This window comes from Ceratotherium simum, chromosome 18, assembly GCF_057802395.1.
Source record: "Ceratotherium simum simum isolate JZ-2026a chromosome 18, ASM5780239v1, whole genome shotgun sequence".
Lineage (NCBI taxonomy): Eukaryota > Metazoa > Chordata > Mammalia > Perissodactyla > Rhinocerotidae > Ceratotherium > Ceratotherium simum.
The window spans coordinates 50544349-50557033 of NC_141917.1; the positions used below are offsets into that span (position 1 = coordinate 50544349).

Below are 12685 nucleotides of genomic sequence, written 5' to 3' on the forward strand. Positions count from 1 at the left end.
TAGTAAATGTATTGAAAAATATGCAATATAATAGAAGCAAACATAAAAGAGGCAAAATAGAAAACAGAACTTATACAAAAATAAGTTTGACTTGATTTTGTGGTGATATTTCTCCCTCTTCCCTTTCATGTCTTTATTTCACAACAAGAGAACAGCTCATTACATAAATACACTAAAAATGCGTTGCCTTCTCCTGGCTCACTATTTTTATTCTGTCATTTAAAAAAAAACAACATCATATTCAAGAGCTTGCTACCTCTAAGAACCAAGGAAGGATTCAAGGAGCCTCCAGGACTATCTAAAGGATGTATATAGGATGAGAACTCACACTCAACAGGTCAGTGTTTTACCCTCACCCCTTCAGAGATTCTGAGCAGTATCAGAAAGTTAGCAATGGAACTAAGAACCACAACCTCTACACTCCCTTCCTCCACGTACTGAGGAACCAGTCTACTGTTTATTTGGGAAGGGGTCTCTGGGCTTCCATTAGGTAACCATGAAATAAATATGAATCCCTTTTATAACAATTTCTTACTGGAGTCTGCATGATATATTGGAATGAGTACTATCCTGGGTGGGACGCATGAGACTTGAAAACAAGTTCTGAGCCTTTAAGTGACCATGGGCAAGCATATCTTTTAAAGAAAAAAAAAAAAAGCTAGATTGAGTCAGACATTCTCAATATGAGGTTAGGGGAAAGCTGATTCTAATAAGGGAGCTTTACCAACTACTTCCAATGCTGGAGATTATGATATGTTAACTCCCTCCCCTTCCTCTCAGGGTGGATTTGTCCCAGGTCTTCTGGTTGAAAATCACCTCTAGAATAAACCACTGTTCATGATGGGAGTGTACTTTATCCTTCAAGGTGGATGTGGTAAGGAAAAAAAATGTCAAGAACCAATAAACTGGATGATCCCTAAGGTAGGAGGAGCAGCACATTGTAATGAAAACAGTACAGACAGGAAGCCTGGATCATGGTGCTGGCTGTACCGTGACCAGTTGGCAACTTTGGGAAGTCACTCGTCCTCATTTTCTTTTTCTATAAAAGTAGGTGTTTAAAATATGTGTTCTCTAAGATCCTTCCTAATCCTAAAGCCAAATGCATTTATCAAAAAAATAGGGCAATGTAGATGGATGGGGTAGAAATTGTCTTCGTGGAATTGACGATCTTAGGCTTTCTCTCCTAGAATCTTCTGTTCTGGTCCTACATGGTTTGGCTGCTCTCTGTGCCTGGTACAGCTGCCTTCCCAGGATCCTCCTTTATGTAGGGATTCCATCCCAGGGATTCCATTCTTATCTCTTCTATGTCCTATATTCCATGTCTTCCTTTTTTTGGTCTGTTCACTTACTTTGGTAGAAAAATCTGGAATAAAAGTGCTCTAAGAAAGGGTATGTGAGAGGTAAATTTTTTCGAGACTTTGAATGTCTGAAAATGCCTTTATTCTACTTTCACAGTTGGTTCATAAAATTTGATTGGGTGTATCATTCTAATCTGGATATAATTTTCCTTCAAAAATTTGAAAGCATTATCCACATCTACTAGCTTCCAGTATTGCTTTAGAGAACTACAAAGCTATTCTGACTCCTGATCCTTTACCTATGACCTATTTTATCCTTGACTCTGGAAGTTTGGATCATATTCTCCTTGTTTCCTATGATAGGAAGTTTCATAATGGTGTGCCTTCGTGTGGGTCTGTTTTTAACACTGTACTTGATACTTGTTGAACCATTTCATCTGGAAACTAATGTCCTTCAGTTCTTGGAAATTTTTTGTTTTCTCTTTCTGGGACTCATTTGAATGAAGTATTTCCTAGAGTGATCCTTCATTTGTCTTTTATCTTTTTTCCTCTTCTTTTTAGATTTCTTCAACTTTACCTTCCATCTCTATCAAGTCTTTCATGTCTGCTTCTTTTTTTAACTTCCAAAAGTTCTTTCACTGTTTTTTTTTCTTTTTATAGTATCTTCTTCATGTTTCATGGAAGCTGTACCTCACCTTTCTATGAAACTGGATATTGATGATTTCTATTAAGTTTTCTTCTCCCTGCACATACTCTGTATCTTTCAAGCTGATTTTTTTGTTTGTTGGTTTTGGCATCTATATTTCATGTAAAAGTCTTTCCTCAGAAATTTAGTGCTCTTTAATTCTCTAAAAAGTTGACTGGAATCTTTGAGCAAGTAAAGCTTAGAAATCTGGACTTTATGGTAATCTGGGTAGGCCATGTCCTTGAAGAATCCCTGATATCGGTATCTTTATTTCTTTCATCTTAGACTGGTAAGATTTCCCAGAGATGAATCTTCAAATCTTCTGCCTAAGTGATATATACCTGGGAGTCAAATAGGTGAAGATGGCTGGAAGGTTCTCATCATTCTCTATCTAACCTTTAACTTACTGTTTTCATCTGTGTTTGGTATGTCTCAGTTTAAAGACCCTTTGTCTTACCCTGTCTAGAAAATAGACCTACAGTAGTCTGCTGAGGTGATGGAAGGAAGCCATCTGGCTTCACAGAGTAGGGGAAGGAAATCAAGCATCTAATTACTTCAGATTTTTAATCAATGTCTTTGTTTTTAGCCTTACATGCATCCTCACTTACAGAGGTACCTAAGAATACTCATTAGCAAGTCTCTAGAGAGTTTTAAAGTGTATGTCAAGCTAATTCTCAGCCTTCCACACTGTTAAAGGATTGAGCTTTCTCAAGTGCAGTCCGTTATCACTAACCCATCTGCCTTTTAGCAAGATTTTATTACTATTGCTTCCTATCCCATTTTCTTTCTCCTTGTGGATTTATGTCTTAAAAAAAAATTCTACTACATTTCAGTGGTGTTTTAGTAGGGAGCAAAAATAAGGGTGTATATTCAAGCAGTTATCTTTACCCTGAAGCTGTATATACTCATATGTAATGTAACTCTTACTTGACCTCTTTGGGACTCCCTCCCTCTTTTGCCTTCTCAGTTTATTCTAGTACCCTGGCAATTGACTTCCATATTTACCTTCATTGGATATAATATGGAAAACCTAAAAAATTTTTAAGGGTTATTGTTCTCTGATGACCTAAAATAAGTTTAATCTTCTTTGTATCTCTCTCACTCCATGGCTAAACTCACATTAAAATAAGTTGCATTTTGCTTCTGTGTGACATCTACCATGTGGCATTTTGTAGTTTACAAAGTATTTTCACATACAGCATCACATTTTATCCCTAAAAACCCCACTGCAAGGATAGGCCATTTTATGTACAAGATGGGAAAAAAATGGTTAAACAGTAGGTCTGTCATCTATTTTCTCTTTGAGGGGAGACAAGGATGCCCCCAGGAAAGAAAGAAGGTAACTTGGTCAAATCTCTTTGTAAACATGCTAATCACAGACCTCCTGGAAACAAATTAATGGTATTTGCTAGCTGAAGAATCCCTATTTTTTTGGGGGGGGGGGTGGGCAGTGAAGGGAAGGGTGGCTTAAATAACAGAAATCTATTTTCTCACAATTCTGAAAGTGAGAAGTCCATGATCAAGCTGTTGGTGAGAGAATCCTTATTTATAGACTACTTATAGCAGGATATACTTGGTTTGTCTAAGATTGTTTATGGTAAATAATCCTGGAATCTATGGATTTATGGGGCAAGGTTCCCTGGAAAATGTAACTATCCAGACATAAAATTGAGATGTTTCATGACTAAAATGACTTTCTTTTATGTAACTAATGTAGAAACCTCTCACGCTAATCTTGGCCAGAGTAGGTTCTGAAGTAGAAAGAAAATACCTGGGGAGCTGTACTGGCTGTCCCAGAACTCTTGCTGCTTTGCCTATGCCTCATGATCATTTATATACTTGAAATTATTATTAAAGCTTGAGACTGGCTAAGATCTCTGATTTGAATTAGTGTGATTTGACAATCCGATCCTTTGTGTTATCCCACGAGGAAATTGAAGTTAAGAGTGGTTAAGTGACTTGCTGCAAGTCATATGCTAAAAAATGGCCAAACAGGGCTAGAAACAAAGTCTTAAATCAGACCCTTTGTACCATGTGACAACCCTAGAGTGATGGAAAAACAGCAACAGCAACAACAAAAACTGGCTTGTGGAATCAGAAATAGACTTGCCTCCTGGTCCTGGTTCTATCACTGATCAGCTGTTTGATTTTGGGAAAATTACTTACAACATTCAAAGCCTATTTCCTTACCTACGTATTACCTCTTACAGAAAATACAAAAGAGATCTTAATGATAAATATAATAGAACAATCGATAAACATGACATAATACAGCAGAACATTTAGAAATATTTTTAAAGGATGAAAGGAAAAAAAGTATTGCTTACTTTTTTCTTGTAATGCCTGCAATTTGTTCAGTTCTTCATTCTCTTCATCACTCTCTTCACTGCTTGTGCTGCTGACATCCAAAACTATGTCCCTTTTCGGGTCTACTCGGAGAAAATTGCGGCATTCAAAAGTCAGGTGACCAGCTAAGTAGAACAAACAAACAAAAAAATGTAAATGACAAAATGATACATTATATATTTTTTTGTTTTGTTGCCTCACGGTAAGCAACAACTTACAATTTTAATAATATAATGTTAAGTTTTAACTTTTATTCAGTGGGTGGTAGTTTGCTTTCCCTGAATGCAACACTCAGAGACAGAACTTTTTCCTTTCTTCCTCAGGGCTTCTAATTCAATAAGATTCATTTTTGGCTACTTCTTATGGATTTCAAGGTACTGAATTACTGTATATTCCCTTTTTATGTACTAAATAAAATATCCTCATACTTAAGATTTTATAGTTAACACCTTTCCCATACCTTTTCCTTCTCAGCTTGACTACTACATAATAACATAAATGAATGTGCTCTTCTAAAGAACACCTAAAAATTTAATTCCGACATCATCCACTCCCTAAAGATTCTCCCTATAAGAAAACCACAACAGTTGTCTACATATGGCATGATACAATTAAAAAAAAAAAATCAAATATCACAAACACCAGAAGAGTACAAGAAATAATATAACCAATACCTAAGTGTCTATCACCCATGTTAACCTTTTGTCATATTCACTTACAATTTTTTTTAAGGGAAACACTTGCACACATGTGCGCACACCAAGTTGGAGAGCTTGTACCATCCTTTGGAACACTGCTCCAATCCCATTCCATTCTTTCTGTCTTCAGAAGTTGGTATACTGAAGTGGGTATCTCTTTCCCAAATAGCAGATTATATTATTATTATTTATAACATAACAATTATACTTACCTATCATTCTGCAACTTGTTTCTGCCACTCAATATTATGTTTTGTGATTTATCTCTAATAATGTAATTAACTCTTTTTATCTGATGAATAATGTTCCATTGTATAACAATAACATTTATTTATCCTTTCTACTACTGATAGAATCTTAGGTTGCTTCCACTATTTTGCTATTATAAACAATGCTGAAATGAGTAGCTGTACATATCTCTTTGTGCACACATGCCATGCTTTCTCTAAGGCAGCAGCTTTCAAATTTTTTTGACCATGACTGACGAAATGCAAAAAATAACAATGTAATCAAGTGTACTCATCCGCACATTCATATACATATACACACTAACACTCAAAAATTGAAACAAAAATTACATGAAGCATTACTACATTTGATATTCAAAAAAAAAAAAATGCTGACAGTGACCGCATAATTGATTTCACAACCCACTAATGATTCACCACCACTCTGTGCTAGAGTTTATTTCTAGTTCTCTCTTACTCCAAGGGTGAAGTCCTTTGGATGTTCTAGATTTACAGGAGTGTCTCCTGTTAGAGGCCCTATCTTGGACAGGGCCCTGGGTCTTGCTTTTATCCCTGCACCCTGTAACCCACAAAAATAGAAGTACAAGAACCCTGGGTTCAGCAAATACCCTCAAGACTTATCTCTTAAGAGTTTCCTGTGGTTGTTGGCCTCTGAGTATTCTTTAATTCTTTATTTTCTTCCTGGCACACTAATGTAGCTAAAATATGTACTGCACATTTTATACAAGTTTCTTAGTTGTTTACGGAGGGTCCAGTCTGCTACACTGCTGGAAACAAATTTCCTCTGTTGTGATTTCCTTCCAAATGAATCATTCAGAAGTGTTCTTTTTTGCTTCCAAACATATGGAGTCTTCAGTCTATGCTTTTGTTGATTTGTAAATTTATTACACTGTCATAAGAGAATGGGGTCTGTACGATATCAGTTCTTTGGTATTTGCTGAGATTTCTTTTGTGGCCTATTATAGTAAATTTAGGAAAAAATTTGGTATGTATTTTAAAAGAATATATATCACTATTTGCTGAATAGGATTCTACGTCTATTTTGTTGTTCAAATCTTCTCCATCTTATTTTTTGTCTAATAACTTACCATAGTGCAATTTTTAAATACCTCTATCATTATAGATTTGTCAATTTCGCCCTGTAACACAGTTTTTGTTATATATATTTTGAGATTATATTGATAAGCACAGTCAAGATCATTACTTTATCTTCTTGGTTGACTGTTCTTGAATCTCTCTTTATTGCTAGTTCTGCTCTTGCCTCAAAAATCTGATATTAAAATTGCTCTACTAGTGCTCTTTTGATTATTATCAGTTCAATCATATCAAGTTGCCATTTTTGTGAGTAAAACAGCTGAATATCAACAAAATTCAACCTAATATTTATCTGCTCTTTTACCCCATCCTTTTATTTTAATTTCTATGTAGTTTTTAGTTTTCTATGTAGTTTTATTAATAATGACATGTAGCTGGACTTACGTTTCTTTGTATAATTCGAGACCAGACCAATTTTTAATGTTAATTTCTTAGCTTGGAAAAATAGTTTCTGCCTCACTGGAGGCAGTGTAAACTCACTCCTCGTACTTACACATGGTATAAGCTTGGGTTGCCAATTCTAGATTATTCCTTTTCTTTTAATTATTATTTTATAGGAACTCAAACAAACAGTAGACTTTCTTGCCGCTCTCCCTAGACAGTGAATGGGCGTTTTCTAATCTCTGCCTCACAGCTTTTGGAGCAGTCTGGCTTTATACAAGAGCCTCTACTCCAGCCATGCTGCCATCCCGGGGGTCTAAGGCCTCACGCCACAGCCCATGGAAGTCTACCCAGTGGGCCTGCGGACCTCATTGTTTTCAGTCATCATTCCGTGCTCTGGCTTTGAGCTCCTTTTCATTTTTAGCACCTGGGGATTTCCTTTTCATTCTTTTGAGCTGGGTTATTTTTGTTATTGTTGTTACTCTATTTTTCTCCAGCATCTCTTGGGTTTGGAGCAGAAGGGAGGACTTTCTGTGTTGGTTCAGCCTGCCATTTTGATTAGAACTCCTGATGATACAATATTTCCTTTACTTAAGCTAGCTTTGCATCCAAACACATATAGCAATGAATATTTAAAATAAATCAAATACTTAAATAATAACCACGCTGGCAGCAGGCTCTGTCTCACATCCATTTTAGCATTACTTCAATGAAACTGATCCTAAACTGATAAGAAGACAAGTTACTCATGAAGCCACAAAAAATTTCCTATTTTTTTTTTTCTATTGGAGAAGAAGTGAACAAACTCAGGAAATAATTCTATTCCAAATTACAGTTTTTGTGACTTCTTTTCTAAATAGACTAAGTAGACAATTAGCAAAAAATTCTTAGGTGATCAGAAACTTAAATTTTTGACCACAGATATGTAAAGACATTTGAAGTTATCACATTTAGTAGGTGATTATAAAAAGCAACATGGCTTTTTCAGAAATGGAGAAGCCAATCCTCCAATTCATATGGAAACGCAAGGGGCCCCAAGCAGCCAAAACAATCCTGAAAAAGCACAAAAGTAGAAGACTCATACTTCCTGATTTCAAAACTTACCACAAAGCTATAGTAATCAAAACAGGGTGGTACTGTCATAAGAACAGACATACAGACGAATGGAACAGAACTGAGAGTCCAGAAATAAACCCACACACATATATATATATGGCCAATTGCTTTTTGACAAGAGTGTCAAGTCCATTCAGTGGGTAAAGGATAGTCTCTTCAACAGATGGTGTTGGGACAACTGAATTTCCATGTGTAAAAGAATGAAATTGGACCCCTCACCTCAAATCATATGCAAAAACTGAATCAAAATGGATCAATGACCATAAAAATATGAGAGTTAAAACAATAAAACTCTTAGAAGAAAGCATAGCGGTAAATCTTTATGACCTTGGATTTGACAGTGGATTCTTAGATATAAAACACCAATAGCACAAGCAACAAAAGAAAAAATTGATAAAATAGACTTCATCAAAATTTAACTTTTGTGCAAAGAAATTATTATGAAAGTTAAAAGACAATCTACGGAGTGGGAGAAAATATTTGCAAATCATATATCTGATAGGGGTTAATATCCAGTATATATACAACTCCTACAACTCAAGAACAAAAGGACAACTCGATTAGAAAATGGGCAAAGGACCTGAATAGACATTTCTCCAAAGAAGATATACAAATGGCCAATAAGACTATGAAAAGATGCTCAACATCATTAGTCATTAGGGAAATGTAAATCAAAACCACAATGAGACATCACTTCATTTCTTCTAGGATGGCTATAATTTAAAAAAAAAAAAGGAAATAAGTGTTGGTGAAGATGTGGAGAAACTGGAACACTTATACATTTCTGATGGGAATATAAAATGATGCAGCTGCTGTGGAAAACAGTTTGGCAGCTCCTCAAAAAGCTGAACATAGATGACCCAGCATTCCATTCCCAGGTATATACCCAAATGAATTGAAAACAGAGACTTAAACAGAACCTTGTACATCAACGTTCACTGCTGCATTATTCATAGTACTCAAAAGGTGGAAACAACCCAACTGCCTATCAACAGATGAATGGATAAACAAAATGTGGTACAACCATACGATGAAATTTATTCAGCCATAAAAAGGAATGAAGTTATGGTATACGCTACAACATGGATGAACTTTGAAGACATTAGGCTATGGGATATAAGCCAGATACAAAAGGACAAATACTATATGATTCCACTTGCATGAAATATCTACAATGGTCAAATTCACAGAGACAGAAAGTAGACTAGAAGTTACGCGGGCCTGGGAGAAGGGAGGAATGGAAAGTTAGTGTTTGATGGTTACAGAGTTTCTGTTTGGGGTGACGAAAAAGTTTTGGAATAGATAGTGGTGATGGCTGTACAACATTGTGAATATAATTAAGACCACTGAATTGTATACTTTAAAAATGGTTAAAATGGCAAATTTTATGTTATATATATTTTATCACAATTTTAAAAAATGGAAAAAAAAAACCAGACCAGGGCACAGTGTATCAGATTTCAATTTCCAGTTTTCCCACTTAACAACAGAGTAATCCTCCTGAGCCTATTTTCTGATTTGTAATAATAACAATAATCAATAACAACAATTGCTGAGGAATTACTATGGCAAATCATTGATCTAAACACTTGCATTAACTAATTTAATCTTTACAACAACTCTATAGAACTAAGTACTATAATTATCTCATTTTACAGACAGGAAACTAAAGCACAGAGCGGTCAAGCAACTTGCCTAATGTCACATAGCTAGTAAGTGCCAGTTGAGGTTTGTACCTAGGTAAGCTGGTGCTGGAGCCAATGGTTTTGAATCTTCAAAAATATGGAGACCATGAAACCTGCTTCACAGGGTTGTTTTAAGAATGAAATGCAATGAATCATATCTTTAAAGTGCTTAGTACAGACCCCAGCATCAAGTAGATTCAATACATGGTACCAGGTTATGACGACTTATTGAACCAATGAAAGCAAAGGTATATTCTCCCTTGTCCTCATTCAAGGAGTGGCTATGTGGGCAACTCTAAGTGCCAAGTAACAACAAAAGCTACAGTTTCATTTAGACCATGTAGATGAAAATCCATCAATGCATAAAAAGAATTCTTGTTTTATAATTAGGGTGTCCACATGACCTTGGCCTACAGATAATAACCTTGGCTTATTTCTTGTCCTACAGAGCATAGAGACTACGCTAACAACTGTTAACCAGGCTTCAGCTCTACCTAAGGTCCTCAGTTTTCAGAAAATAAAAGCTATAAACTTCTGAATTCTTAAACCCAGTTAATTCAAGTTTCACATCTGTATTATTTTGGTTCCTACCCAAAAATGTAGGCCTCTGTATTCATATGTCTTCCTGAAGTCTCATCCTCCTATTGCTCTGTTTCTGTTCCCCTGACCTAATCAATCTTCACCTCCTTCTCTCCCAATCTTTTTATGATAGTTTCTGAAACACACAATCTCCAGTGGACAAACTGCATTACCTGTTGGCAGAACGCTCCCTCTACTGCTTGTTTGAAGGAATATTCGGCTCTTCCCTGAGGACACTTCTCTGCAGCTCACCTCAGTGTTATGAGTATCCTCCAGGCTTCTCAATACTGTTTCCAAGCAGCAATCCTCACTCTCCCAGTCAGCCCTCTGTTGCTGTGTAATAGCACCATGTAATCCACCGACGTCTTTGGAAGCTGCTCATGCTTCAGCTCTTTACCCTAAGCCCTTCCATAAGCCTGGATGGACAGCCTAGGGTGTTGGATGGCTTTTCTCAGTTCCTTGACATTCTAGATGCCACGGCCACACTATGCTCCTGTCATCACCTCGAACTGTTCCATCTCTGACATTTAAACCCCAACATTACTCTCTGACTATAACCTTTTATCCTTCTAGCTTTCTCATTCCCTTACACACATACACAGATCTGGTTTTGACTCTCATTGAGACCTTCAGTCACTCAATCCCTTCACCTTCTCCTAGTCTATCAATTCTCTCATTCCTGACTGTCTGAACACTCTTTTATAAGCCTCTTTGACTCTTTCATATTCTTGTTTTGCTACTATACCTCACTGTAAAACAACTAATTTGGCTCACAGCTACCCTTTCTTTGGGTTGTGCCTAGCCCTGGGCAGCCAAGCAATGCTTGAGCACAATCACATATTCATGGACATGAGCACCAACACAGACTAATTATTTCATTTTTCATCTGTCCTTGGTCAACTTCCTCTCCTATTTCCCCTCAATGACTTTTCCAAACTTACACCTGACTTAAATCTTTCTTCAACCACTCCCATGTCCCATTCAATGCCTCCTCCCCATACAGATAATCCTGTCTCCTAATTTACAAAGAAAATTAAGATTACCAGGCAGCATCTCCTTCTACTTTGTCTCCACACCTGAAAACATCCATACTTATTTTCACCTAGTTTCCTCCAAACCTAAGAAGCATCCTTCTCATATCTCTTAGAGGAACTTGCTTAATCTTCTCCTGTCTCCAATATCTGCAACATCTCCTCTAATATCCCTTCAGTCTATATAAACATCTTATATCTTAAATATAAAACCCTCCACTTATCCCATATTCTCTTCTAGGAATTATTAAATATGTTCCTGCTATGGTCTAAATGTTTGTGTCTCCCCAAAATTCATATGTTGAAATTCTAACCCCCAAAGGTGAGTGTATTATTAGGTGGGGCCTTTGGGAGGTGATTAGGTCATTTAGAGGTGGTACCCTCAAGAATAGGATTAGTATCTTATAAAAGAGACTCCTGAGAGATCCCTAGCCCTTTCTGCCATGTGAGGATAAAATGACAAGTCTGTGACCCAGAGAGAAGGTCCTTACCTGATGATGCTGGCACCCTGATCTCAGACTTCCAGCCTCCAGAACTGTGAGCAATAAATCTCTGTTGTTTATCAGCTATTCAGCCTGTGGTATTTTGTTGTAGCAGCCCATATGGACTAAGATGGCTCCCTATTTTTCTCATGTAAATTTCTTGAAAACAGAGACTACATAGACTCTCTCCACTTTTTTATCCCTCACCATTCGCGCCTGAATCTACAGTCTGTTTCATGACGTACAACTCTACTTAAACTGATCTTGCTAAGGTCAGCAAAGCATCTTACCTGGCAAATCCAGTAAACATTTTTCAATTCATTTCTCACAAATCTTTTCTGTTGCACCTGACAATTTTCCCTCAATTTTGGAAATCTTTACTCCTTTGGCTTATGTGATGCTGCCCACTCCTTCTCCAGGCATTGTACCTTCTTGGTCACTTTTCCTTCAGCTCATGCCTATATATTTTACTCCATCTGTTGATCTTTTACTCCACCAAGAGTCTCTTATTGATTGTTTCAAAATTTGTTTATATAATATCATGTAGGCCAAAAAATATGAATGTGGAAAAGAAAAGAGTGGTTGTTTCCATGAAACAAAGCTGTACTTTTGGAAAGACTTGATTTAGATGAAGTGCTTTAAAAAAGCAGTTTTCAGGGGGCTGGCCCCGTGGCCTAGTGGTTAGGTTTGGCATGCTCCACTTCGGCAGCCAGGGTCTGGTTCCCAAGTGTGGACCTACACCACTTGCTGGCGGCCACATTGTGGTGGCGACCCACATACAAAATAGAGGAAGATTGGCACAGATGTGAGCTCAGGGCAAATCTTCCTCAGCAAAAAAAAAAAAGCAGTTTTCAAATTGGGCATTGGCAAGAAGACTGTAAAAGATAGGGGGAAAAACTCTAAAACAATGATAAAAGGTACCAGTTTCTCAAAGGGGGCATTTTGGCCAGACAATTCTTCATTGTCCAGTGTTGTCCTATACACTGCAGATGTTTATAATTCCTGGACACTATATACTAAATGTCATACTGCTCTCCCCCA

General features: G+C 36.9%; 1 protein-coding gene across 2 annotated transcripts in view; it reads right to left on the minus strand.

Moving 5' to 3' along the window:
- SREK1IP1 (SREK1 interacting protein 1) overlaps window positions 1-12685 on the minus strand; it is a 48205-nt gene that overhangs the window by 15952 nt on the left and 19568 nt on the right. For both annotated transcript variants that reach the window (XM_087443328.1, XM_004422869.3), the window contains one exon: window positions 4311-4454. In XM_087443328.1, the coding sequence (XP_087299454.1) occupies window positions 4311-4454 (144 nt within the window). The remainder of the gene's footprint in view (window positions 1-4310; window positions 4455-12685) is intronic.